Genomic DNA, 26,035 nt, shown 5'->3' with positions numbered 1-26,035 from the left:
GAATCCCCAAGACCCAGACAGAGGTGAGAGCCTTTTTAAGTCTCACTGGCTACTATAGGAGATTTGCTAAGGGCTATGGCACCATTTTTGCCCCCTCAACAGAGCTGACTTCCAGGAAGCAGCTCAAGAAGATTATCTGGACTTAGTCCTGCCAGAAAGCTCTTGATACCCTGAAAGCCGCCATGTGCATGGCACCCATGCTCAAGGCACCAGACTTCTCCTATAAATTAGTCATGCAGACAGACGCTTCAGAGCATGGTGTGGGAGCGGTGCTCTCAAAACTGAACAAAGAGGGCTGCCTGTAGTCTTCCTTAGCAGGAGACTACTCCACAGGGAACAGAGGTGGAGTGCCACAGAAAGGGAAGCTTTTGCTATGGGCTGGGCACTGACGAAGCTAAGACCCTACGTGTTTGGGACTCACTTCCGAGTTCAGACAGACCACAGGCCCCTCAGATGGTTGATGCAAATGCACGTGACAACCCTAAACAGTTGAGGTGGTCCATCTCCCTGCAGGGAATGGACTTTACGGTGGAACACAGCCCTGGCACAGAACACGCCAACGCCGATGATCTGTACAGGTTCTTCCGCCTTAGTGAAGAGAACTCCCAGGAGGTTGGGTAGTTCGCTCTACTTTTAGCTGGAGGGGACATGTGTTAGACTTGGCATCTTTTGGCATGCTTCCCCTGTCATATTTGCTTTCGGACCTCCCGGTTCGGCTCTGTTTTCGCTGGTTTAGTGTCTCTGCGCACTGTTCAGCGTTAGGGATTGGTGTTTCCATGATTGTCTGATTTGATTTTCTAGTCAGTCCCTAGTACAGTGCACTGTGTGTGCCCAGGGCCTGTAAATCATATGCTTCTAGTGGGCTTGCAGCACTGGTTGTGCCACCCACACAATCAGCCAGTAAATGTAACTCTGGCCTGCCAATGCAGAGCCTGTGTGCAGTCTGGTACTGCCATGTCGACTTGGCAAGTGTACCCACTAGCCAGGCCCTAACCTTCTCTTTTCTTACATATCAGTCATCCTTAAGGTAGGACACGGTACCCCTGTGGGCAGGGTGCAGTGTATGTGAAAGGTAGGACATGCCCTAGTGTGTGTTGCATGTCCTGATATTTAATCCTGCCAATTTTGTTTTCACTATTGCAAACAAAATAGCCTGTTCCCATAGGACAGAATGGGGAGTTTGCTTATAACATTTTATAAACTTAGCAACCCCTGGGAACAAGGTAGGAGAATAAAGTTTAGTATGCCTGAACTCAGAATTTAAAGATGCATCTTTTAGTGAAGGTGATTTTTACATTCTGTGTTTGAAAATACCACTTTTACAAAGTAGGAATTTTCTTGCTCAGCCATCCAGTGTGCCTCTTCTGGGTTTGTGGATTGACTGTCCGGCTTTGCGGTGACCGGGGCAGGGAGGAGCAGTGGCTCCAGAGAGTCTAGACAGGTCAGGGATGAGCTGAATAGACCTGGGCTGCATTTAGAGTAGGGGGAGGCGATTTGCTTTTACCTGAATGGGCCTGGTCTGCCTCTGACAATGTGGTCTCCACCTCCTGCCAGGAAGCTGCACCAGAGAGGACAGAACTGGTTCTGGCTGGGCACAGACACTCTCTGACCCCAGAGAACAAAGGATTATGGGCTATACAAAGTGAGCCGAAACCCCTAAACTTTAGAACTCTTTGCTGTGTTGTCCTGCAGTGGCTGCTTCGGTCTTCGGCAGTGAAAGTACTGGAGTGAACTTTCTACAACTTCTTTACTGAGTTTCTCCAAGGGCTTGAGGTAGAGCTTGCCCCCTATTTAAGACGTCTCAGGAACAGCAAAGACTTCAAGCTCTTCTGCCATCAGCACTGGGGACTGTGTGTTTTGTGCTGTAACCGAAGAAAAGCAACCAGTCATCGTCTACGATGCCGCTGCTGACTCCGTGTCCTGAAGGCACCCCAGAGGGCACTGCGGCAACGCAATCCTGGTCTCACCGACTATGCCACCTGACGCTGCCACCGAGCCGCTGCTTGCACCAAGACCTGTGGGCACCACACTGCCCCGCTTCACATCGTTGCCTTGGTATCACACACAATGCCGCTCCACGCTGACATCAACACCGCTGCTTGCGCATTTGGTTGATGGGCACTGCTCGCAAGTTACACGACGCACCGTCCTCCTCCTGCACCACAGCCTTGGCCTACCAACGCCGGCTCCATCGACTCCAGTTAGTCAGCCGTCGACAGAGCTTCAGCAACGACGATGGCGCTGCTTGCACCGTGACCTTCCAGCACTGCGACGAGCACCTCATCACTTTGCACCGGAGCCCTGGTCTCACCGATGCCGCTGGACGACTGTCACTGAGCAGCTGCCTGTCCACGACCTGAGGGCACCGCACGCCGCACCGCAGCACCTGATGCCTGCCGACTTCAACCATGAGGAGTTCGATCTGCAACACGTGTGACTTCAAGCGCCCGACTACTCCTGCACAGATGCCTGCGGACACCGTGCTTTCGTAGCTCAACAAGCGATCACCGATGCCCTGCATTTCTAAAGGTACTGTTTTGCGGGTCTTCCCGACACCGTAGCAGGCCCGAAATGCCGCTTACAGCCAGAACGGTTTGGATTTTTTGTTCACAATGGGTGATAGCCCAGACGGAGCTATCGACTTCTAGGGACTTTAATCCAAGTTTATATTAATGACTGATGATTTCAAAAGTACTCTATTGTGGATTTTTATTGTTTTTGGTCTTGTGTTAAGTATATACAAATATTGGATATTTTTCTAAACTGGTATGGTGTCCTTTTGTAGTGCTTTCACTGTGTTACTGTTGGTTATGTGCAAATGCTTTACACACTGCCTCTAAGATAAGCCTGACTGCTCGTGCCAAGCTACTAAGGGGGTGTGCATGGGTTATTTTAGGAGTGTAACTCCCTTATCCTGACTAGAAGGAAGGGTCCCTACTTGGACAAAGATGCAAACCCTTGCCAACTAGAGACCCCCATTTCTAACAAAGCTTTAGAAGAGTTTTCTGCTTCCGTAATTTGTTTTGTAAAGAAATCTGCCTTTGACGTCTTAATATGTTTCTGAACAGTTTTTGTGTTGTTTTATTGTTTAACTTATCTTCACATCTATACTCGCATCTCCAAACTTTCTACAATTGTTTCCATCTCCATTGTATGAGCTGCAGAGACTTTGCAAATCAAGCTACTGAAGGGGATTTCCTTTTTCGTACCTTTTTTCATTGGAGCTAACATATTAAGACCTTGAACCAGTCCCAAATTGAAAGAATCAACTGCTTCCTCAATTCCCTCAGATGGATAAATGCTAATGTATGAGCAGATTTGTTCTAAATGTACTTACGATATACAATGCCAGTGGTGAATAACAGCGTCTACTTCGGGCTGAATATCTGGTATTCTCCATTGGAATGGTACTAAAATGGTCAGTCCTAATTAGCGGATGAGGTTTTTCCGCAACTAATGAAGGGATGTTAGTAAATATAAGATCAAGTTTGTGGCCACCAGTTTTTGTAATTAGGGTCATCAATATGAAAACTGCAGTCCCCAAGCACCATTACATTTCCATACTGCATAAAATAAGAAGGAAAATCTTACTGTGAAAGCCTCTTTTTGTGGCACATAGTGCTGAAGATTCCCATGCTGTGCATACTCTTGCCATCTAGTGTTGGGCCAGAATGTGTGCAAGTTCATTTTCTTTAAAAAAGTCTTTGGACTCCCAGGGTACAGGGAATCCTCATGTTGCTGGTAACATGAATGGCCATCAACTTCATTCTTAGATTGTTATCCCAAACAACAGGTGAGAATGCAATGTGAAGTGAAGCAATGTACAGATAGACGTCCATGCGTAAGAGGAGAAAACTAATAAAGTTGGGTGCATGTGAATCGACAGCACTACATGCCACAAACGGATGCTTAAAGGGTAAGTAACATTTTTCCTAAGAGGCATGTGAGGCTGTACATACACATGCTGAGCATAAACTGTAAAGCACTCCTCTCCAAAAAGCAGTGGCTAGCCTGTGGGTGTTGCAGTAGATTGAAAGAGTGTACGGAGTACAGCCTGGCCAACATCAGCTTGTTGGATGGCTAGTACATCCACACAGTAATGTTTAGTAAACTTTTGAGGTGTAGACCAAGTAGCTGCTTTGCATATAACAGCTTTTGCAATGAGCCCTATAGAGCCCATTGAAGATCCTTTTTTCCGAGTGGAGTGGGCTGTAGGAGGAAATGGCAAAGTTATTTTAGCTTTAGTATAGCATGTCCGGATGCATCTCACTATCCATCTAGCAATGCCTGATTTGGACAGAGCTCTCCCTTTACGGGGTTTAGAGAAAGTAACAAAGAGCTGTTGTGTGTTCCTAAATTATTTAGCTCTATCAATGTAGTACATGAGGACTTGTTTCACATCCAATGTATGGAGAGCCCGTTCCACAACTGAGTCAAGTTGTGCAAAGACGAGAGGAGTTTAATAGATTGATTAAGACAGAGCTGAGAGGCCATCTTCTGGAACAATTTGGAGTTAGTGCGGAGGACAACATTATCCCTATGTACTTGGAAGAAAGGTTCTTCTATGGTTAGTGCCTGAAGCACAGTGACACACTTAAGTGAATTGATGGCAACTAACAAAGCCACCTCCCAGGAGGGGAACTGAAGGGGGGTGGGGGAAGAGAGCCTCAAACCGAGGAACCATGAGTCTAGTCAGTACAATGTTGAGGTTTCAAGCCAGGGCCAGTGGGACCCGAGGCGGAATGACTATTTAGACATTCCATGAAAGTCCTAATGGCTGGAATCTCGAAGAGAGAGACCTGTTGTTTGTTCTGAAGATAGGTAGCCACAGCGGCCATGTGTAGCAGAATAGAGTTGAATACCAGTCTGCAAATCTGCAATGGAAGCAGATAGAAGACAATGGCCTGCACTGTGGCCGTTAAAGTGTTGATCTGTTTGAATGATAGTAGAACTCAAACCTCTCCATTTGGCCACATAGCAGGCACAGGTAGTAGATCTGCGTGCTTCCTTGAGAAAGCTCATGCCTTTAGGAGGAAGATTCTGGTACCCAAACTTTAGGACGTCAGGAGCCAAATAGCAAAGTCTGGGTAACTGATTTCTCTGTGGTTCTGCGTGAGAAGGTCCGGCCTGTTAGTTAGCCTCTTGTGAGGAACCAGTGAGAGTTCCAGCAGAGTTGTGAACCAGAGTTGGCGTGCCCATGTGGGAGCCACCAGGATAAGGCTGAAAGACACCTGCTGAAACATCAGAACCACAAATGGAAGTAGTCAGAGAGGCGGAAAAGTACAGCAAAATATTCCTGACCAACTCATCCATAGTGCATTGCCACTGGATTTTGGGTGAAAAAAAACTGGAGGCAAAGTTTAGGCATTTGGTGTTTTCTGCTGTGATGAAGAAGTCTATTTCTGGGAAGGCCCATTACCAGAACTGAAGGTAGGCTTGTGGGTGGAGTTCCCACTGGTGGACTTGTTGCCACATCCGGCTGAGGAGGTCAGCAAACTCGTTATCCATTCTTGGAAAGTACTCTGCTAGCAGATGGATTTTGTGGCAAAGAGCCCAGCGCAAATACTCTGGGCAAGGTGCGAGAGCTGGAGGGACCGGATGCTACCATGTGTCTGAAGGTAATACGTGGCTGGGTTAAATCCATTGTTTTATTGTTCACCATTCCACCCCAGTTTGGGCCCAGCCATATGCAAATCACTCTTGACCCTGCTCCCCATGGGAACAGTCCAGCCCGAACAGCAAAGCCAGTTCCTCCTTGGACCGGAAACAAGCATCCTGAGACCGGTCGTTGGGTATTACCTCCCATCAGCCAGGCTAGCTTGAGTCCAGTGGCGCAGTGAGCACAGAACCCACGTCTTGGCATACCCTTCCCTCTTAGGGCAACTATAGCAACACAAAAAGATGATGGACAGAATGCTGAACATTGTCAAAAACTCAACCCCAGTATCAGATCTGGGTTAAATGGGGTCCATCCCAGTTTGGACCCAGTCATATGCAAATCAGTCTTGATCCTGCTCCTCATGGGAACAGTTCGGCCTGAACTGCCAAGCCAGGTCCTCCCTGGACCAGAAACAGGCATCATGGGACTGGTTTGGAGGTACCACCCCTCATTAGCCAGGCTAGCTTGAATCCAGTAGCACAGTAAACAGGGGTCCCACGTGTGGGCATACCACTCCCACTTATGGCAACTATAGCAAAACTAAAAGACCATGGACGGAATGCTGAACAATGGCAAGCACTCACTCCCAGTCACAGATCTCGGTTAAATCCATTGTATTTTTGCTCACCATGCCACCTCAGTTTGGATCCAGCCATACACATATGAGTCTGGGTGGCCACCCTTTTCCCTGCAGCATCTACAAGTTTGCTCTCCTTGTCTAGTGGTGTAGCATCACCAGTAGCTTGGGAGTTGGCCCTCTTATGGGCGGTAGTAACAACCAGTGAGTAAGGTGGGGGCTGTCAACCAATGTAAATGGAGTCAGCAGAGGAGGCCTTGCATTTTTCGGCCTGGGTGTAATGACCATAGCACGGATGGGATCTTAAAAATTGTCAGGGGTATTAACGGAGCATGGCCTTGAGCGTGGGGCACTATTAGGTGGATCGGTAGATGGAGGCGAGGTTCTCAAAAAGATAATCCCCTTCTAGTGATTCAGTGTGGAGATCTACCTTATGAAAGGCAGAGTAACAACCAATAGGTTAATGGTAGGATGTGGGGTCATCCAGAGAGGTGATGTGGGCAGAGTACAAGTCGGGATCTGTGTCTGCCAGCGGGTCTGCATCAATGGAGTACTAACGGTCACCCTGCAGAGGAGTATGAAAGGTTCTCCCCCTTTGTCCACTGTGTCAGAATGAGGTGAGCCATGGGGTGTAAAGGAAAGGTGTTCCCTGGAGAAGTAGGCAGAAACTGTGAGAGATGTGGAGCAGACTGAGTTGATGGGTGTGAGCAAGGCAAAGGGCTATTGGCCTTGTCTGCTCCCTTGAGCTGCTTGGATGGTGCTGGAATGGGCTTCCTTGAAGGACAGCTGGCGTTTGGATGGTTGAGCAGCAGACCCCAGAGGGAGGGCAATGATCTGGCTTGTGTGGGGTGAATAAACAAATTACCTCTTGGAGTTTATGAGGGATCGGTTCGATGTCGCGAGAGCCGAAGTCAGACTTTCTAGTCAACGCAGAGGGTCTCGACTCCAAGGCCAGCTTAGATTTTGATGCCCATGGTATAGATCCAGATAGGTGGGTCAGCATTGAGGAGGGAGCGGCTGGTGCCAAAGCATCCGGTTTTGATGGTTTCTTCGACACAGATCTTGAGCTGGCTGTTACGTCTGAAAATGGTGGTCAGTGCTGACCATGGTCCGAAGGCAGTGGTGGCCAGCGGCTGGTCTCTGGTGCTCCAGACTGGCCGGATGTCCCTTGGAGAGGGGCCGCTTGACTTGCGAATGGTGTTGAGGGGGATAGGGTACCGTACACATGGTTTGCTGAGCTGGTGCAAGATCCACAACTTCGAGATCGGTGCCAGAGCTCTCGTCGGGGGGGAGAAAAAGTACTTCTTCTGCAGCCAACAGCTGTGGATAGTGCTCCCCTTTGAAGTAATCAGTGCTAAATGGGTCTGGGGTGGTATCTACCACCCAGTAGATAAAGGCCAATGGCAGACCATTGTTAAGAGCAGTGGAAGCACCACTGCCTTTGTGGAGTGGGCATACATGCCAACTGGAGGTCTTTCTCTGCAAAGGCGTAGCAGATCTTTAAGCATAGCATAAACCAATGTAAAAAATGTGCATCTGGTTACAGTATTACCCTTCTTTCAGCCTGCAAACTGAAGAAAAAAGCTGACCGGCCACTCTATTGTGAAGTGTGGGGTTAATGTAATCAGAAACTGCAAGCTGAACATCAGATCTATGCAGCCTCCTCTCTTCCTTGCTGGAATGTGGAGGTTGGAAGAAGAATGGAATAGTAATGGACTGGCCCATGTGGAAGACAGACTCCACTTTTGGCATGATTAAAAAGCAGGTGCACCTTTCTCTGGGTACACTATTGTGAAAGTAGATGAGGTCCTGTAGCCGAGGGCCAAAGTTACAGCCACTAAAAACGGTTTTCAGAATAAGTTGAACTCGCACTGTGCATGGACTCGAATGAGGAAATCATAAGGCCTATTAACACAAGATTAACATTCCATTGTGGTAAATAACCAAAGTGGGAGAGAAGAAATTAAGCAAACCTTTCAGAAAACATTCCACTAGTGTTGACTTGAACAAGGAGGGCTGGTAAGGGACACACCTGATGGAGAGTGCGGCCTAATAACCATTTACAAATACACTCTCCCAGACACTCCCAGGCAAAGCATAGAGCATCAGAAAGGAGAAACTTAAAGGGGTCTAAGCCAAATGCCTCTGCCCATTTAAAGCTATTTCAGCAGCCCTCATAAATGTATTTTGTGTCAGGTATTCAGATGGGTATAATAACATCGGCAAGTTCAGATGGTGGCCAGGATGACTGTAGTTGGCACCACTCAGTCTACACAGCTGCAACCCCAAAATCCGAAGATTGGGGTGGAGGACCTGATTATCCTGCTGCAAAAGCAAGCGTGCCTGTGCGTAAGCAGAATAGGAGCCAGCTACAACTGATCAAATCCTCCTCTCAAAGTCTGGGCCAACGAGGATCAGCTGTGTTCAACACTCTTGCACCTGTAGCAAGACCTTTGACTAAAACTGGATTGAGTAAAATGAGTAAAGCAAACCCTGCAACAAATTAAACCTGTAGACATCCCTCAGAGTAACCATCTAGAGGGAAGTGTATGACACAAATGCAAGCACACTTCCTGTTCTGGGCAGTAGGGAAAATATCCACACTGGAAAATATCATTTGTGTCACTACAGGATGACGTTTCTACTCTTGGTCTTCTACGGAGAGATAGCTCACAGCATACAACCTACACTGAGGGCGCCTTCATGGTGGCTGCTACCTGGAAGATATCCATACAGATTGTACAGATTTTAGGAATGAAAAATTGTTGTGGGGGTGTTAACAGAACAAAAGAACACACTTTGACAGCAAACATGCGTTACTGGTATAATTATAATTTTGTGGAAAAAACTGCACAATCATTGGTCAAGGTGTCTGTTATAGTACAGTCAAAATATGGACATGTAAAGGTGTCGTGAAGGTATAATAAAAAAATGCTTAGCTCTACTTTAAGCTTTTGTTTGAAATCATCAAAGAGTGGGTGTTGCCTATGATGTGCAAATGGGCTCCTCTTGTCTCATTCTGGTTAGAAATCCACTAAATAGTATGGGGTAAATTTGGGTGATTATCAACGGTACAGGGGCTCTGCCAACAAATTACAGCAGATGTTCTTCCAATTTAGATGAAAAAGGGATCAACAGATGAGGCCCAACAACTGAATTAAAACAGCTGAAAGAAAATCAAGCATTTTACCAGTTTGCCATTGCCTCGTTTCACCTCTTCTCCTCTTCTTTGTCTTCTGTTTAAATGTTCTGTTTGTGGTAATGTCACATATTTGTAGATACTGTGCTGTTGTAACATTTTTGTTGTCAATCCTTGAATCTACGTTGTTGCCTAGAAACATACCAGTTGTTACCATACTGTATGAACCATACACTTTAGAAAAGAACAAATGGCATGTGAACATTCAACTATAGAAAAAGTGACTTACCTTTGGTAATGCTCTTTCCAGTAGAGACTCGATCTAGCCACAGATTACTCACCTTTTGACTATTCCCCAGGCATCAGACTGGATCGGGAAACTTTTCAGCAGTACCTCGGAGCCCCAGTACGTTGTAGCTATGCAGCACTGCAGTAACTTCGTTCTGCTCTGGAAAATGAAGTAGCCTATATAGGCACCACTCAAGTGCACTGATGTCAGGCTGTCCACGCCCCCACCACCCCCAGACACAAAGCCCCAAAAGCAAATTGGTGTGACTAGTGTGCAGAATCCTAGACTTTAGACTATCTCTTAATAAGATCCCATCACAAAACAGGGACGATTGGATGGTTGGTGAGGAATCTGTTTCTAGATAGAGTTTCTACCAGAAAGCGCATTACTGACAGTAAATAAGTTGTTCTTCTGATGGAGACGTTTGGCAATAGATTACTATGTTTTTGAATAGATAAGAAAGCAGTTCCTAATTGGAGGTGGGCTTTAAAAGGCCTCAAACCAGAAAGTGCTATAGAACTGAGGGGGCCAAATGCCCTTCTCAGCGGGCCTGACTTTCCAGACAATAGTGCTTTGTAAAAGTATGGAGGGATGCCCACGTAGCCGCCAGGCAAATGTCTAGGACAGGGACTCCGTGTGCTAATGCAATGGTAGCAGGTTTGGCTGTGGTAGAATGAGCACACAGTCCTTCCAGGTGTGCTTTTTAGCCAGTGCATTACACATCCTAATGCAGAGCACAGTTCTGTATGAAATGGATCTCTACTATACAGTCTTGACTTTTTTTCACTCCAGCGAATGTCACAAAGAGCTGATTGTCCACACGATTTATGAAGAAGCTCGGCACTCTCTTGGGGTCAAAGCGATGCAGTCTCACCTCCTCCTAGAAGCGTGAAGCAGAGTATAGAATGCCAGCAGAGTGATCGTTTGACCGATGTGCAATGTCGTCAACTTTTCACAGAAAGAATGTCTGATTCCCCAGAACCAGTTTGTCTGGGAAGAAGGTGGTGTACAGTGGGTAGCAGAGAGGGCTTGTAGCTCACTCACAAACCCTTGCGCTGTTATGGAGAAGAGGAACACTGTTTTTGAGAAGGGGAGCTGTGAAGCGGCTCAAATGGAGTGCACAATCGAAAGGTGAGGTCTCACTGTGACATGATGACGGGAGAAGCAGCAAATAAATGTTGTAACCCTCTCTAAACTCTCGTACCATTTGACTTTAACAAAAGTCAGATTCAGCTACCGTCAAGAAAGACAAGAGTTGAAAGCTACTCTATAAATGTGCTAATGGCAAGACCATGCTGGGCTACAGTCAAAACAAACAACAAAACATCGATAACTTGGCCTAAAGACCATTCTGCTGAGCACCACAGCAAGTCCCACATTTGTCCCAACAACAGGCGTATAATGTTTTGGTTGAGGGAAGCCTGTGTTATGTTGCTCTCATTTAGATTGTAAGTTTACTTTAAGGCTCGTGGGTGCTCGAGCCTAGAATAGTAGTGTGTAGTGTGTTCCAGGGAGACAGGCAGTTATTGACTGGCTGCAGACCCTTTCGGTTGAGTTCCTGGCACTACCTGTTCTTTTACTTATATGCTTAAATAAAGATACTTGAGCAATCCAGTGGTCTTACAGGGTTACTGTGCATAATAGTTCAGAGTTATCGCCTTTTGTGATTTTGAGAGGCAGGTCTCCAAGATGTAAGTTTAGCCCGGGATGGATGTTTGGTGGTAAACTGGAAAAGTGGTCAATTGATGAAGTGAGGAAGAATTTGGAAAATGTGCATTTAAAGAGCAAAGAATATTATGACAGACATCATGGTACTAAAGATACCCAGGTTAAAATTGGAGACTGGGTTCGCATTAAGAAGCCTTTTAAAGTTCAAAAAGGTGAGAATAAGTTTGATGTAGCAAAACGGGTGGTGGAAGTTTTTCGAAACTACGTTAGATTGGATGATGGGAAGGTGTGGAATCTCAAGGATGTTGCTTTTGATATCAGCTTGGATCATGATAGAGTGGAGTCTAGTAATGATGTAGCTAGGGATTTTGATTGGGTGGAAGATTATTTTGAAAATAGCGATTTGCAATCTCGTTTCGCCTTGGAGGAAAAGCATGGTATATAATCTCAAGGTGGTTCTTGTAATGTGGATGTCTCGGGTGTGCCTTCTCAATTAAGGGAAGGGGAAGGGTCGGTGGATGAGTCAGTGGTGGATGGTGGCGTGAGTAAAACTTTTGTGGACGGTGCTTGTGGCGCTGACGATAATATACAGTCAAGCCTTGAGGAGGATACTGTTTGCTCCAAGAGGAAAAAGATGTTACCGTTGTGGTTAAATGAGTATGTCATGTGAGTTTTTATAGGATGGATGTCCTATGTGTTATTTTGTTTTGTTTTATTACTCTATTGTTTTTTTTTCAATTTATTGGTATTTTGTAAGGGGGGGATGTGTTATGTTGCTCTCATTTAGATTGTAAGTTTACTTTAAGGCTCGTGGGTGCTCGAGCCTAGAATAGTAGTGTGTAGTGTGTTCCAGGGAGACGGGCAGTTATTGACTGGCTGCAGACCCTTTTGGTTGTGTTCCTGGCACTACCTGTTCTTTTACTTATATGCTTAAATAAAGATACTTAAGCAATCCAGCTGTTTGCTTACTTAACAGCCTGGCTGCCGATAAAACATCAACCACCTCCGGAGTGAGGTCAAAGGTGTTCATCTCTCGTCACTCTATCTCCATGCATAAAGATGGAAGTTGGGATGGCTCAGATGCTGAATCCTGCCCTGTTGCTGCAACAACAGGTCCTCCTAAAGCGGAGGACCGATACTAGGCCCCAGGAGTTCTGGATACCATGCTGTCCTTGCCCAATCCACGCTCACTAGAATGACATGGACCTGGTCAATCCTGATCTTCGTGAGAACTCAGGGAAGGAGTAGTATCAGCAGAAAGTCATAGAAGTGTCCCAAGTTCCACCTGTGGTGGAACGCATTTCTGAGCAAGAGACGTCTCGGAAACTCCAACGTGCAGAGTGCAGACATTGCACGTTCTCAGTAGTCAATACATCGAGCCAACATTCTATCCGTTCATGGAAGAGACCCCAACTAACATCCAGGTATAAAGGTCACTTGTATGCCGCTAGGTGCCGAAGGCTGAGCTTGTTTTCCCAAGCACTGAATAATCCTGCCAGGTGGTCCACCACAGGAAAATTCCTTTGTGTTCTATCCAATTACAGCGGTGCAAGGCCTCCTGTTACTGTGTCTGAACCACCACCCCACGCTTTGTTTGTTGGACTACCAGTCGGCAGTGGTGTTGTTTGTGAGCACCTTCACCAGCCTCCCTTGTTGGATTTGAAGGACATCTTTTAATGCCAGGCAGTTGGCTCTCAGCTCCAGAAGGTTGATATGGAGCTGGGACTCCGCAGGAGAACAGAAGCCTCTGATGTCCACCTCTTCCAGATGGTCACCCCAACCTAGAAGCGATGTATCGGTCAACACTATCAGCTCTGGGTGGGAAAGGGAGAGGGGTCTACAACAGACCCAATCGCTGTCCAGTAACCACCTCTGAAACTCTCTTGCAGTCTCCTTCAAAATCTGAGTGAGGTCAAGGAGGATCCCTTGATGTTGAGACGTCAGAACCTGCTGAACTGCCCACATATGCCACCAGGCATGGTTGAACAGCAGGACGTAGGACGCTATCAGTCTCAGCAGCCTCAGAGTCGACCTCTAAGAAAGATCGGGATCATAGCCTGAATGTTCAAGACTTTTGGACTCTCTTTCCCAGGGGAACGACTCAACATTGAATCGTGTCCAGAATGGCTTTGATGAAAGGAAGCATCAGGGAAGGATTCAGGTGCGACTACTTAGGCACATTGATAGTGAACCCTAAAAATGACAGGAGGTTTGCCGTAGCCTTGAAGGTGCTGACGACTGCCTGGGGCAGCCCACAATCAACAAACAGTCACCGAGTGAGGGGAAGACTAGCACCCTGGACCTTCAAAGATGTACTGCCACTTTCACCATCCCTTTTATAAATACCTGAGGGGCACTGGTGAGACCAAGAAGGAGCACAGAAAACTGAAAATGCTCCTGTCCCACCACATAGAGCAGGTAACATCGGTGGGTCGACAGGTCAGGTATATGAAAATGGGCACCATGCAGGACCAATGTCACCCTCCTGTCTCCAGGGCTTAAGGCATACTACACCTGAGCCAGTGTGATAATGTTTTATTTTTTCAGTCCGATGAAGCATTGAGAGGGTGCAAGTCTAAAATAGGCCTGAGGCATCTGTCCATTATGGGCACCAGGAAGTTGTGGGATTAACAACCACTTTTTACTTCTGACACAGGCACCCTCTAGATAGGCCCTCTGGCCATAAGGTCTTGCACTTTCTGCTGTAAAATGGAAAGATGGTCCTTTCTCAGTCAACCAATCTATCAAGATTCTCTTTATTCGGCTGCAAGAAGTGCAAAATTAGCGATAAAATACAAGTTATTAAAACATGCAAGTAAAATACGTAAAATCATCAGGTTTGGGATATTAATGACTAACAATCAGGGTAAAAACAGGCTGGGATGAGTCAAGTACTGATACATCGATGCTCTGAAATTAATCTAAAATCACTGACCTCCTGGAGCGGACTGCGGCTTTAAGAAACAGAATCACTTGACCACATGGTTCGTCATCTGGTAATGCCAATACAAAATAATATGCTTGCCTACAAAGCTATAGATTCTTAAACTTCAAAAATTATATGAGGAATATTTTGGTATACATTTTATAGCATTCACAGAAGAAAAGGAAATGTTCCATACTTTGTAAATGCAAATGAGTACATGGGCATTCTCTAGAGTCAAGCTCTAGTTAGTGTTCAGCTGGAAAACAAAGTAAATATTTCACAAAACCAGCCCGTAAGCTGTACAATACAATACATTTCCCACATCTTATTAGTGTTCTGCAGGTAGTTGGTAGAGATAACCCCGGGATTAAGATACAAATAATGATTAACACTTGAATTTTGTCTTCCAGCCATTATCCTTTCTTCTTGGGCTCGTTCTAGCAGCAAGACTTGCACTTGCTTTGAAACAGAAGCTGCCTGTGGCATTCTATCTAAAACCCTATCAGCCAATGGCTTCCAGAGATTTTTTGACATACGCTAACCAGGGGTTCAAAAGACCCTTATCGCAAGCTGAACTTTCTAGAACTATCTCTCTAGTTGATTTTGCTTTTTCTGAGCTAGAGATAGAAAGCCACAAGAGGATTGGCCGGCTACAGATATAGTCGATCAAAAAGACTAAGCCTAGTTCATTGCGTCAAATGAATCTGGAGGTTGACACGGAGGTTGCCAGTACTCTCCAACTAAATAGATTTTCTCCCTTTGGAGGGGAGCCGAGCCACCCAGGCCCCATATGCCTGCCCCATAAGTTGCTATAGGGAAGCATTGTGCCAAATATATTTGCAAGAGGGATGTGAGAACCCTCTGGCCCTTGGATGACGGGAGACTCAGCAGTGAGCCAACAGCCCTGGAAAACTTGGTCCTACTTTGTGTAATATGCGCAAAACATGTCTCAGATGTGCTGAAAGTAACCCCCAGGTAAAATAAGGAGCGGGTTGCTTAATAGCACTTCTTTACCCACCATAACAGTTAAGGGTCGCATGCGCTTTGGACCATGAGTCATTATAAAAGACTTCGTAAATTAGTTGATAAATCCAGATTGGGCATAAACTGGACAAAGGAGAGCATTAGATGATGCAAGGCTTTGTGGGTGCAAGCAATTAACACTGCGTTATCCGCAAACAGTAATGTTGGTAGGGGGACATAATTCACTATAGGCATATCTGGGGTACACTTACTAAGCTCCTTACTAAGATCATTTATGTACAAAATAAAAATAAGTGGGGCTAAAACGCACCCCTGGGGACCCCAACTGATGCTAAATTCATCAGTGACTGGAAGAGGTGTGGTGCAGCGGCCACGGTGCCTGACTCCAGACTACGGGGTTCACGGTTCAATCATCGGCACCATTGGCAGATAAGCCCAGCACCATGTGACTCTGGGCAATAGCTCGCTTAATCTTCCCGAGGACCCCCAGCGCCGGGACACCACTTCGGAGGTAGCTATGCGCTTTACAAATACTGGTATTTCATTTCATTTCATTTCTCCTTGGTTCCCAAACCTGATTTGGGCCTTAGTGTCAATATGCAAGGAGACCAACAAGTGGAATAGGGATTGATCCATTTGCAGATTATTGCGAGATTTCCAAATCATAGCCCACTTAACACAATAAAAGGCCATTGTCAGATCCATAAAGGCTAGATATAGTGCGGACTGCTTGCCTACTGTATATTTCCCAATGATCGGGTTTAAGTTGAGGCATTGATCGATTGTCCCTATTACACTTCGGAATCCACATTGACATTTATTTAACACGTTATTTTCAGTGACCAAATCTACTACCCTATTATACAGGACTCTGTCTAAGATTTTGGCTGGAAAATCTAACAAGGAATCCTCAGTCAGTTATTGGGGAGATGGTGGAAGGTGCGGATGCTTGCATAGGAATTGGACGGCATAGCCGTTTTGAACAATTTGCAACACCCCGCAAGAATGATCTAATTCTGCGTCCCACCGGGTGGCCATGCTTCACTAAGGGCACGCTAAAGGGGTTTCGCAGGTGGGGGTTGCAAGGACTGGGCGGCCCATTGACCTTGGTTGTGGGAGTGGTCGGCACGACATTTGCAACCACGAACCTGCTGGGGCCATGCCAGGGTTGGATTGGTGGGTGGTATGAGGAACTGCTGTAAAATCAGGAAAAGGAGCAGTAGGGATGATACGGCTAGTGAGGTGGGGCAGATAAGCTCATAAGAGCGCCATGGCCCTCCTCTCCTTGAACCAAGTGGAGGCTCCTATGTCTTCAAATCCACAAGCCCCATTTAACAGCATGCCCGTGAGAGAAGACTGGACATAGGCAGAAAAAACTGTGGACTGCAGGCAGGCGTGGCAGCGAATGGCAACACTGATGCCGATGACTCACTTGATGAAATCAGTGGTGTCCAAGCCACAATGCACTGTGAACATGGCAGCATCTCAGCTGTCCTGAGTGGCCTGAGTAAGGCCCGGTCAAAGATCCTCGCGGACACCTGGGAGGACTTGAGCCACTGAGTCCTGAAGGGCATAGGAGCAGTACCCAGCAGGCAGCTGGTATTCACTGGCCTGAGAGCTAAGCTGGTGGATGAAAATACTTGTTTGCCAAAGGTTTTCATTCTCTACTGGGGGGTTGGGTTAGTATTGCTTACGGATGCATGCACCACCACGCTTTCGGGGGAGGGTGCTAAGAGAAAAAATGTGGGATTGCCTAGGGTGCGGCGATGGTATTGCGCAGTTGACAGTTCACTATTGAGTAGAGTGAGGTTAGACCCATGCCTACAATAAGGTGTCGGTTAGGGTCTCATTAAATGGCAGAAGGTGCTATGAAGAGGTTTGCCATGGTTGGAGAACTTCTGTCAATATGTTAGTCTTTACCTCCAAGGCGGGGAGGTAAAGTGAAGGACTTCAGACTCCATAAGCAGGTGGCACTGGAAGCGGCTTCCTGTTTGCTTGGTCCAGGGGGTGAGAAAAATCCTTTTTCAAGGAAGGTATTGAGATTACTAGCCTCCTGCAAGTTATCATACCACTGGTTTTCGTAGTAGGGCTCTGCAACAGAGTAATAATTATTAATCAAATGAATATAGAGTATGATGCTTTCCCTGTGGAGGAAGTAGAGCAAGTGGTGCCTCAACTGTCATTGGGCATGGAGTCAAGTGAGGTCAGACCGGCTCGGAGTCGGACAGTACTGCGGGCACCTCGTTGTCCAGCATCGATGAATTCTGTACAGGTGTCCAAGTCAAAGGGATGGCGTGGACCTTGGTACCAGAGGCAGAGTTCAGACTCAAGCCAGAGGCCTTTTGACAGGCTCAGAGGGTCCAACTGGTGCCAAGAGTGAACTTGCCAGTGGTACTCAAGGTGGAGGACCCCTGAGCTCCACAGAGCATGGCAGCGTTTGATTTGTTGTGGAGTGGCAGACAGCCCGGAAACTCGGGTTGTACTGGAACCAGTTGCAGGATAAGCCCTGAGGTCTGCAGACTCCGGGAGCGAGATCCATGGTGCTGCTCCATTGCAAATGAAAGGGCACAAGCTGGCTTAGTATCGCTTTTATTTCTTACATTTAAAAAAACTATTTTTTAGACTCTCCGGATGAATTGGATCACACGAAGACCAGCCTTGCAGGCGGCTTCAGCAACCCCCAGAGCAGGAACAGGACCAAACCTTGGACTTTGCCTGTGACTTAGAATGGCCTAGGTGAGAAGTCTTATGCTCAGCGATGTAAACTTTTGTCTATTCGTCCCAGATGGACTTCAGGTTCATTGACGTGCAGTCACTGGAGGGCTTCAAGTTGGGACTCGACCTCAGGCACCACAGGTACACTTGATGGTGGCTGTCACAGACATCTGGTTGCAACAATCCTCACAGGGTTGTGGTAGGAAGTGACATCCCTTGTATGCTGTACAAAATTTGAAGCCTGTTGCGGGAAAGTGTCTCAGAGATGAGAGCGCTCCAAATCAGCATCCTGTATTGCAGGCAGAAAGGAACCAATGTCAGAGCAGGAGTGGGTCCTACATAGGCTCTGCAAGTCCTTTCCGGAGAAGAACAGCATTAGTGCAGAGTGCAGAGCCGCATTGTGCCACTTACTGGCATGAATTACTGCTGAAGGGGGCGTGGCTTTAACTCCGCCGAGCATGGTCGCCTGAGCCCCGAGCTCCGGGCTGATCTCGGTATTTATCCTGACCGAGAACCTCCCCGGCGGCACCACTGACCCGGCGTGGTTCCTGACCGACGTGGAGCACCTCGGCATCGGCCGAACAAGAGAGGGGTCCCACGGCTGTCTGCAGGCGGCCACTGAAACGGAGCCCGGACTGCGGCGGTTGGCCATTTTGCAGAGGGCCCGCTGCGGCCCACTGATCCCCGACCTCGATTGCTGAGGGGTCGACTGGGGACCCGGCCTATGTGGAGGGCCAGGGATCGGAGCAGACCGGGACACGGCCCATTGGCGGGGATAGACGCGGGCGCCCGGCGCTGGGGACCGCGTACTGGTGGTACCGTCTGACCAGCGGTAACGACCGGAGATCCCGAGGAGAGGGGGCTGTGGCGTCATCACCTCCGGGCGGCAGAGTGGAGTGGTCCCGGAAGGGGGCCCATCATACGGCGGACCCGGCGGGGCAGCTACCCGGGAGCGCCGGTCTGCCTTGTTTGGTGCACCGGAACCACGGACCCCGACTGGGGAGCAGAGACCCCTCGGAGCTGTGAGAGGGGAGTGGCGCCTGGCCTGCTGGGGCCTCAATAGCCATGCTGGAAGACTAGAGGCCATTGGATTTGCGGTTTGCCCAGGATCGGACGGAGAGGGGCCCTGCCCTTGGCCCAGTGCAGAGACGGTTGGTGACGTCTTGGTGTCTTCGCCACAGGTCCCTGGACTTGGGAGGACTTCTGGCCCCCCGGCGTGGCCCTCCTGTGCACGGGTGAGGACCTGAGGGCGCGTTGGCGCTCCCCCTAGATCTGCCATCTGGGTATCCTGGTTCTCACAGAGGGGCCGGGGTGGTCTAGCGTCACTGGTGGGCCTCATTGACGGACGTGGGGCCTAGCGAGTGGGAGCCCCCATTGGAGCACCGGGTACCTGAGGCCGGACGGCGCCACCCGGAGCGATCTTGTGGACGCAGTTCCGGCTCTTTGCTCAGACCGACTTGAGGGGCGGCGGCCCCCATTGCCAACCGGAGCACACCCCGTGACAGACTCTTGGCGATTGGCATAAGTGCGAGAACCGGTGGTGCGACATGGGAAAACCACGGAAGGGAGCGGGCACGGCACCACCGGACCAGTCTGAAGATTCTCTTGAGGCCCATGACCAGCGGCTGACGGATGGCCAGGCTACAGGGCTACAACAGCAACAGATGGACCAGATCCTCAAGGCCATAGGGGACACAAGAGAGGCGCTACGACAGGACATCGCTCAGGTCTCCACAGGCCTTGGCCTCCTGAAGGCGGACCACGACAAGCTCGCTGATCGAGTCAAGGCAGCGGAGCTGGTGCTAGAGACGCTGGAACCGGCCCAGAGAACATCGGACGCCGCATTGGAGGATCTAACGCGCAGGGTGCGGCAACTGGAGAAGAGAGCGGCTGACGCAGAAGGGCGCAACAGGCGCAATAACATTCGCGTGGTAGGTCTACCCGAAAATGTCGAAGGGGGCAACATGGTCTCATATCTGGAGAACTGGCTGCGAGATGTGGTGGTCCCCGAGGGCCTGACGCACTTCTATACACTGGAAAGAGCTCATAGGGTTCCGGCTCGACCTCCGGCCCCGGGCCGCCCCCCCCCCGACCAGTGATAGCCCGGCTGCTACATTTCAGGGACCGGGACATTATCCTGCGGCACGGCAGGTCGGATGGCCCGTACAAGGTGGACAACGCATCCGTGTCTCTATTTCCCGATTATTCCCAGGAGGTCCAACGCTGCCGCTTCTCCTTCGTCGCTGTTAAGAGGGCTCTCCGCGACGAGGGGGTGCAGTACTCTTTGCTGTTCCCTGCGCGCTTGAAGGTGCTGGTAGATGGAGTGGCGACGTTCTGCGACACACCAGACGACGCTTGGCAGTGGTTGGAACGGTACAGAGCGGGCAAGGATGGCACGGGTACCTGGGCGGAGGATGCGGAGGACCGACCGAAACCGCGTAGGAGCAAGCGCAACCGGAGGCGAGAGCAGAACAGGCGGTCCCCATCGGCATCGCAGACTGAACTGGAGAGGCAGGCCGCCCTTCAGGCGGTGTCGATCATCTCTGGAGTGGTGACGGAGGCCCCGGTGGCGGACTCGGGCTCCCGGTTGGGCTCTGATGAAGCGGAGCGTGGCGGTTCGGATGGGGGCTCGGAGAAGGACCCTGAGGAGTTGCCTCAGGTCACTCCGCAGACTGCCGATGGACTGATGGACGAATGATCTCCAGGAGGCTGAGTGAAGGACAGTAAGGAGGTGGGCTCAGCCTGTGGGGGGAGACATTACCGGGGTTGATGGGGTCTTGCTGCCTGGGGCGCTAGGAGGGCCGCTGTCACCTGTCCTACTGGGGTGTTGCTGGAGTGCGAGGAGACCCTGGTACAATCAATGGGTCGGTGGTGCTGCTGGGGGGGAGGGGGGAGGTCTATTCTTAGTCGGGATCGGCTTCTCACGGTGTGGTGGGTCTCTGGCTATCCGGCCGGCTGGTGTGGAGTCACCTCCTCGATCTCACATAACTTGTGAGTCTCTGGTAGTTACCAGAGTTTCCCTCGTTAGTGGGGGTAAGGTTTGGATGGGTAACAATTGTTTGGCGCCTGTTCTGGGGGTGGGTGGGTTGGGGGTTGGTTGGGGCTGTTGCAGGTTGCAGGGGATTGTCAGTGTGCCGACAGGGCTGTCAGGGACTGGACTTCGCTATAGACCTATTGATGGCGGCTAGATTGGAACTGAAATGTGTTACCTGGAATGTGCGGGGGCTCAACTCCATGAGGAAGAGATACAAGGTGCATGCATACCTGGTGCGCAGGGGGGTTCAGGTAGCTTTTCTGCAGGAAACGCACTTAACACTGGCAGAGGGGCAAGCGCTGCAGCGGCGATGGAGGGGGCAACTCTTCTATACTACCTATTCTGCTCATGCTAGGGGGGTGTTGATTTGGGTGCGAGCAGGTGTCCCCTTTCAGCCCATGACGACGAGGGTGGATTCGGATGGGAGGTTTGTGGCAGTACTAGGGCGACTGGATGGCCGGGATGTTACGCTCTGCAGTGTTTATGTTCCAAACTTTGACCAGGCCGCGTTCTTCTCTACGCTGTCGAGGAGGTTGGCGACTATGCTGGTGGGCACGGTGTACATGGGGGGGGACTTTAACTCAGTGGTGGATGTGGAGATAGATCGTTCCCACCCTCCGCTGGCTCAATCGGTGGTGCGCATGGTGGCCAAGGCTCGGAGGAACTGGCAAGAGCAGTGGGGGCTTTTAGACGCCTGGCGGACGCATCACCCCGTCGATAGGGATTATTCGTTCTACTCCACGCCACATGATCTACACGTGCGCCTTGACACTTTTCTTTGTACGGCTGGGGCCCAGGAACTCACACGCAGCAGTGAATACCTGGCGAGGACCATCTCGGACCACAACCCTTGCTTACTTACGGTCCTCTGGTCCAGACAGCGGCAACCGATCCCCACGTGGCGGCTGAACCCGCTGGCACTGGAAGACCCAATATTTCACGCAGAGGTGCAAGAGTGCATTGAGCGTTACTTTCAAGAGAACACGGGTACCGCGACCACTAGAGCGATCGAGTGGGACGCCTTTAAGGTGGTGGTGCGGGGCGCGTGCCTCTCGTCCTCGGCGGGGGTACGTAGGTCACTGTTGGCTGATGTAGCGCGGGAGGAGACCTCACTGCGGCAGGTGGAGAAGGATAGCCACGTGGAGGGGGGCAATAAGGAGGAAGTGTTGGCTGCTAGGGAGCGAGTTGCCGTCCAAGTGGAGAGGCTCCGCTGCCATGATTATCGGGAGTACATGGTCCGAGCACACGCAGAGAGGGACCGGGTCGGTTCGCTGTTGGCGTGGCTGGCCAACCCTCAATCTAGGGGTACGCCAATACTATCGCTGACCACACCGGCCGGGGACTTGGTTTATTCGCAACAGGAAATCAATGCCCAGTTCCTAGCTTATTACTCGGAACTCTATCGGAGCAGATTGTCGGCGTTACCGGCTGGATTGGATGCCTTCCTCGATGAAGCGCAGTTACCACGGCTAAACTCGGAGCAGGGAACCGCGCTGGGTGCAGCTATCACCCTGGAGGAGATCAGAACGGCGGTTAAGCACATGGCCAGAAAGAAAACGCCAGGGGGTGACGGACTCCCGGTGGAGTTTTACGCCGCATATATTGACCTCCTAGCGCCTCAACTACATCAGGTGTATGGGGAGGCGTGGGATCGGGGCAGGTTACCAGTGTCGACGAGGGAGGCGATTATAGTGCCGTTATTGAAGAAAGGCGGGCTTCCTACGGCTAGAACGGCATATCGCCCGCTCTCGATGCTCACCGTGGACTATAAGGTGTTGAGCAGGATCCTGGCCACACGATTATCTGTCCATATGTGCTCTCTGGTACACCCGGACCAGTCAGGCTTCATCCCCACGCGGAACACCTCGACGTGTATACGGCGCCTGATACGGGTCATGGAAGTTGAGGGGGAGGGCCCCCAGGACGCGGCCGTGCTCTCGGTAGACATCGAAAAGGCATTCGATAGTGTGGAGTGGCCATATCTGTTCTGCGTGCTTCTTCGGTTCGGGTTAGGGGACGGTTTCGTCCGCTGGACGCGGCTGCTGTATGAGTCTGCCACTGCTAGGGTCCGCACGGGCCGCTCAATATCTGCGGCATGCCCGGTGGAACGAGGCACCCGACAGGGTTGCTCTTTGTCCCCGCTCCTCTTCGCTTTGGCGATTGAACCTTTGGCAGCACAGGCTCGACAGGGACGGCATTATGAGGGGGTGTCCCTGCGCGGGGTGTCGCATTATATCTCCTTGTATGCCGACGATCTCCTGATGTACTTGGCTGATGTGGAGGCTTCGGTGCGGGGTGCGCGGGCCTTGCTCCGTGAGTTCGGCGAATTGTCGGGGCTGCAGGTTAACTGGCTTAAGACCTGTCTATTCCCCTTGACTCCCCGTTGCATCCAGCCTGCGGAGCTCGGGGGTTTGCGCTGGGAATCGGAGTGCCTGCCATACCTCGGAGTCTACATTTATCATACCCACTCGCACCTATATGAAGGGAATGAGGGCAGAGCCCTGAGGGGTATTAGAGGCAGCATGGGATTTTGGCGCACTCTCCCATTGTCTGTGGCCGGTCGGATAGCGCTGCTGAAGATGGTGGCCCTACCACGCCTGCTTTATTTTTTTCGCACGCTGCCGGTGTGGATCCCGCTCTCTTTTTTTCGGATGCTGCGGTCGATGGTGATAGGGTTTATCTGGGGCTCTGGCAGGAGACGTGTAGCTTTGAACACCTTGCTCAGGTCCCGGGAGGAGGGCGGCCTGGCGGTACCGGATTTTGAGTGGTATTACCTGGCGGCGCAGCTACAGTGGCTCACGATGGCTGTGGCGCGGGAGTTTAGAGGCCCGGACGGCCCGCAGGGTCGGATTATACAACAACACGTCCTGTCCTTCATCGTGCTCCAGCAGGGGCTTCGGTTGGATCAGCTGACATTGGAGGAGCGCACCCTTCGCCACTGCTGGCTTCGTAGCCAAAAACGGGCGGGATGTCACACTCCTTATGCGCCGGAGATCCCCCTGGGCATGTGTACTGCCCTCCTGCATGGTGGGGACTGGTCGGCGCTGGCCACCTGGGAGGATCTCGGGGTCCACATGATAGGGGACTTGTATGGGGACAGTGCCCTGCTGTCGTTCCGCGACCTACAGGAGGCCTTCGATCTGCCGAGGGGTGATTTTTTGCTCCATGCGGCTCTAGTGACTGGGATTCAGAAACGCTGGAGGATGGGGCTGGTAGAACCTCCCACGTCGTTGGGCTGCCAGTACGTTGTGATGGCAGATGGCGCTCATAAGGCTATCACCTGCCTATACCGGAGATTGGCGCTGGATGGGCCGCCCCCCCTGGATAGGTTGCGGGAGCGCTGGGAGGGTGACATCGGTCGGCCGATACCAGAGACGACCTGGCCCCAGCTTGTACGTAGGGCCTGGAAGGGCACGCGCAATGTTAGGTTCCAACTGGTCCAATACTTCACTCTACATAGGGCGTATTGGACGCCGGCCAAGATCCAACGGGTCTTTGGAGGCGCGCACTCGGTATGTCCTCGCTGCAATACGGAGGGTGCTGATTTTGGGCATATGTTCTGGGCATGCGCAGGGCTTGGCACATACTGGGCTGATGTTATGTTTTGCTTGAATGAGGTCACGGAGCGACAGATCGATACGGACATGGGGGCCTGCCTCTTACTCTGGTTTCCACATACTCCAGCCACGAAAATTACCAGTAAGTTCTTCGACCTGGGGTTAATCCTGGCCAAAAGGGAGCTCACACTGCACTGGAAATCTAGGGGGGGACCCAGCTTCCTGAGGTGGCGGGAGTATTTCCAGCAATGGGCGACTAGTGAAGGGACACTTAGATTACAATTAGCCAGACGCGCCGCTAATGATAAAGCGCTAGATGCGGCCAGGGCATGGAGCGCGCTAGTGGTGGACCTACAGGCACTGTCAGAAGCTGATGGGGATGATGAGGTTGACGTGCCGGCGAGCCAGGAGGGGGTGACAGAGGGGGAGAGAGCGGGGACATTGGTTGAGGATGTGGCATGCTAGACCGCGTAACCTGCAGCAGGCGAGATTGACGGCATGGGCCGAACGAGATGGAGGATGGAAGGGGTAACGTGCGCGGATTGGGGCAGCGCCTGGACTCCCGCTTGGCCGGGGGGCCGAACTTGGAGAAGCTCAGGAGGAGTCGCCCGCTTTCTTATGGAGGTCTATAGTATGTCACGAGAGAGACAGTAGAGGGCACACTGACAAGGGGGGGTGGGGGTAGTGGGGGTGGTGGGAGAGATGGATAGGGCTTTCTTAGTTGGGGATGTTGAGACGCTGCATTATTGAGCATCAGCGCGATGGAGGGACGTATGAAGCGTGACTGTGAGGTGCTACACAGACTCAATAATGATCTGTTTGGTTAAAAAGAAATTCATTTGGGCAGTAGGGCCAGTTCTTTGTTGGGGTCAGGGGTGGGGGAGAAACGGAAAAGCAGATACTAGATCGTTCTGTCGAGCAGATGTCATTGTTTCCTTGTACGATTTCCTGGTCCGGTGTTTACTAGCTATTGCCGCCCGACCTCCGGGATGCGGATTACACGGCTGTGTAAAACTTGTTTTACAACTGGTGTAGGTCATTGCTACTTGATGAGACACTCGAAATAACTGTCTGTATGTTTACTATATATCTGCAATAAAAATACAGTTTAAAAAAAAAAAAAAAATGAATTACTGCTGAAAATCCAGATCGATGCCTAGGAAATATTCAATAGGTGAGGAATATGTGGCTAGAAGTCTCGATCAGAACTTATATTTAACAAAGCACATAAATGCATACAGACTATGTAAATAAATAAAAATGTAAAAGTTAGTTTGTTCAAAATCGCAAATCTCCGAAAGTACTTGACTGATTGCTTTGAAATTTTGACACAACCTTGGATTCGAAATATGCGTGTGTTTTTATATACACAACATTGCATTCCAATACGTGCGTGTCGAATACGTGCATGTTTTTAATCGAAAGCTTGAACAGACACATAAAAACGTCAATGTTTGTTTGTTCAAAATCTTAAATCTCCGAAAGTT

The 26,035-nt window shown here is 50.1% G+C and overlaps 1 protein-coding gene across 1 annotated transcript in view; it reads right to left on the bottom strand.

Moving 5' to 3' along the window:
* The window catches only part of ZNF711 (ZFX family zinc finger ZNF711), a 177,939-nt gene that overhangs the window by 15,984 nt on the left and 135,920 nt on the right, over window positions 1-26,035 (bottom strand). The window contains exon 8 of the mRNA XM_086918776.1: window positions 9,427-9,567. Coding sequence (XP_086774902.1) covers window positions 9,427-9,567 — 141 coding nt within the window. The remainder of the gene's footprint in view (window positions 1-9,426; window positions 9,568-26,035) is intronic.

Source organism: Lissotriton vulgaris, chromosome 4_1, assembly GCF_964263255.1.
Source record: "Lissotriton vulgaris chromosome 4_1, aLisVul1.2, whole genome shotgun sequence".
In the NCBI taxonomy this organism is placed as follows: Eukaryota; Metazoa; Chordata; class Amphibia; order Caudata; family Salamandridae; genus Lissotriton; species Lissotriton vulgaris.
The sequence above is the reverse complement of the archived record's forward strand: the minus strand, read 5'-3'. Positions and strand labels throughout refer to the sequence as shown.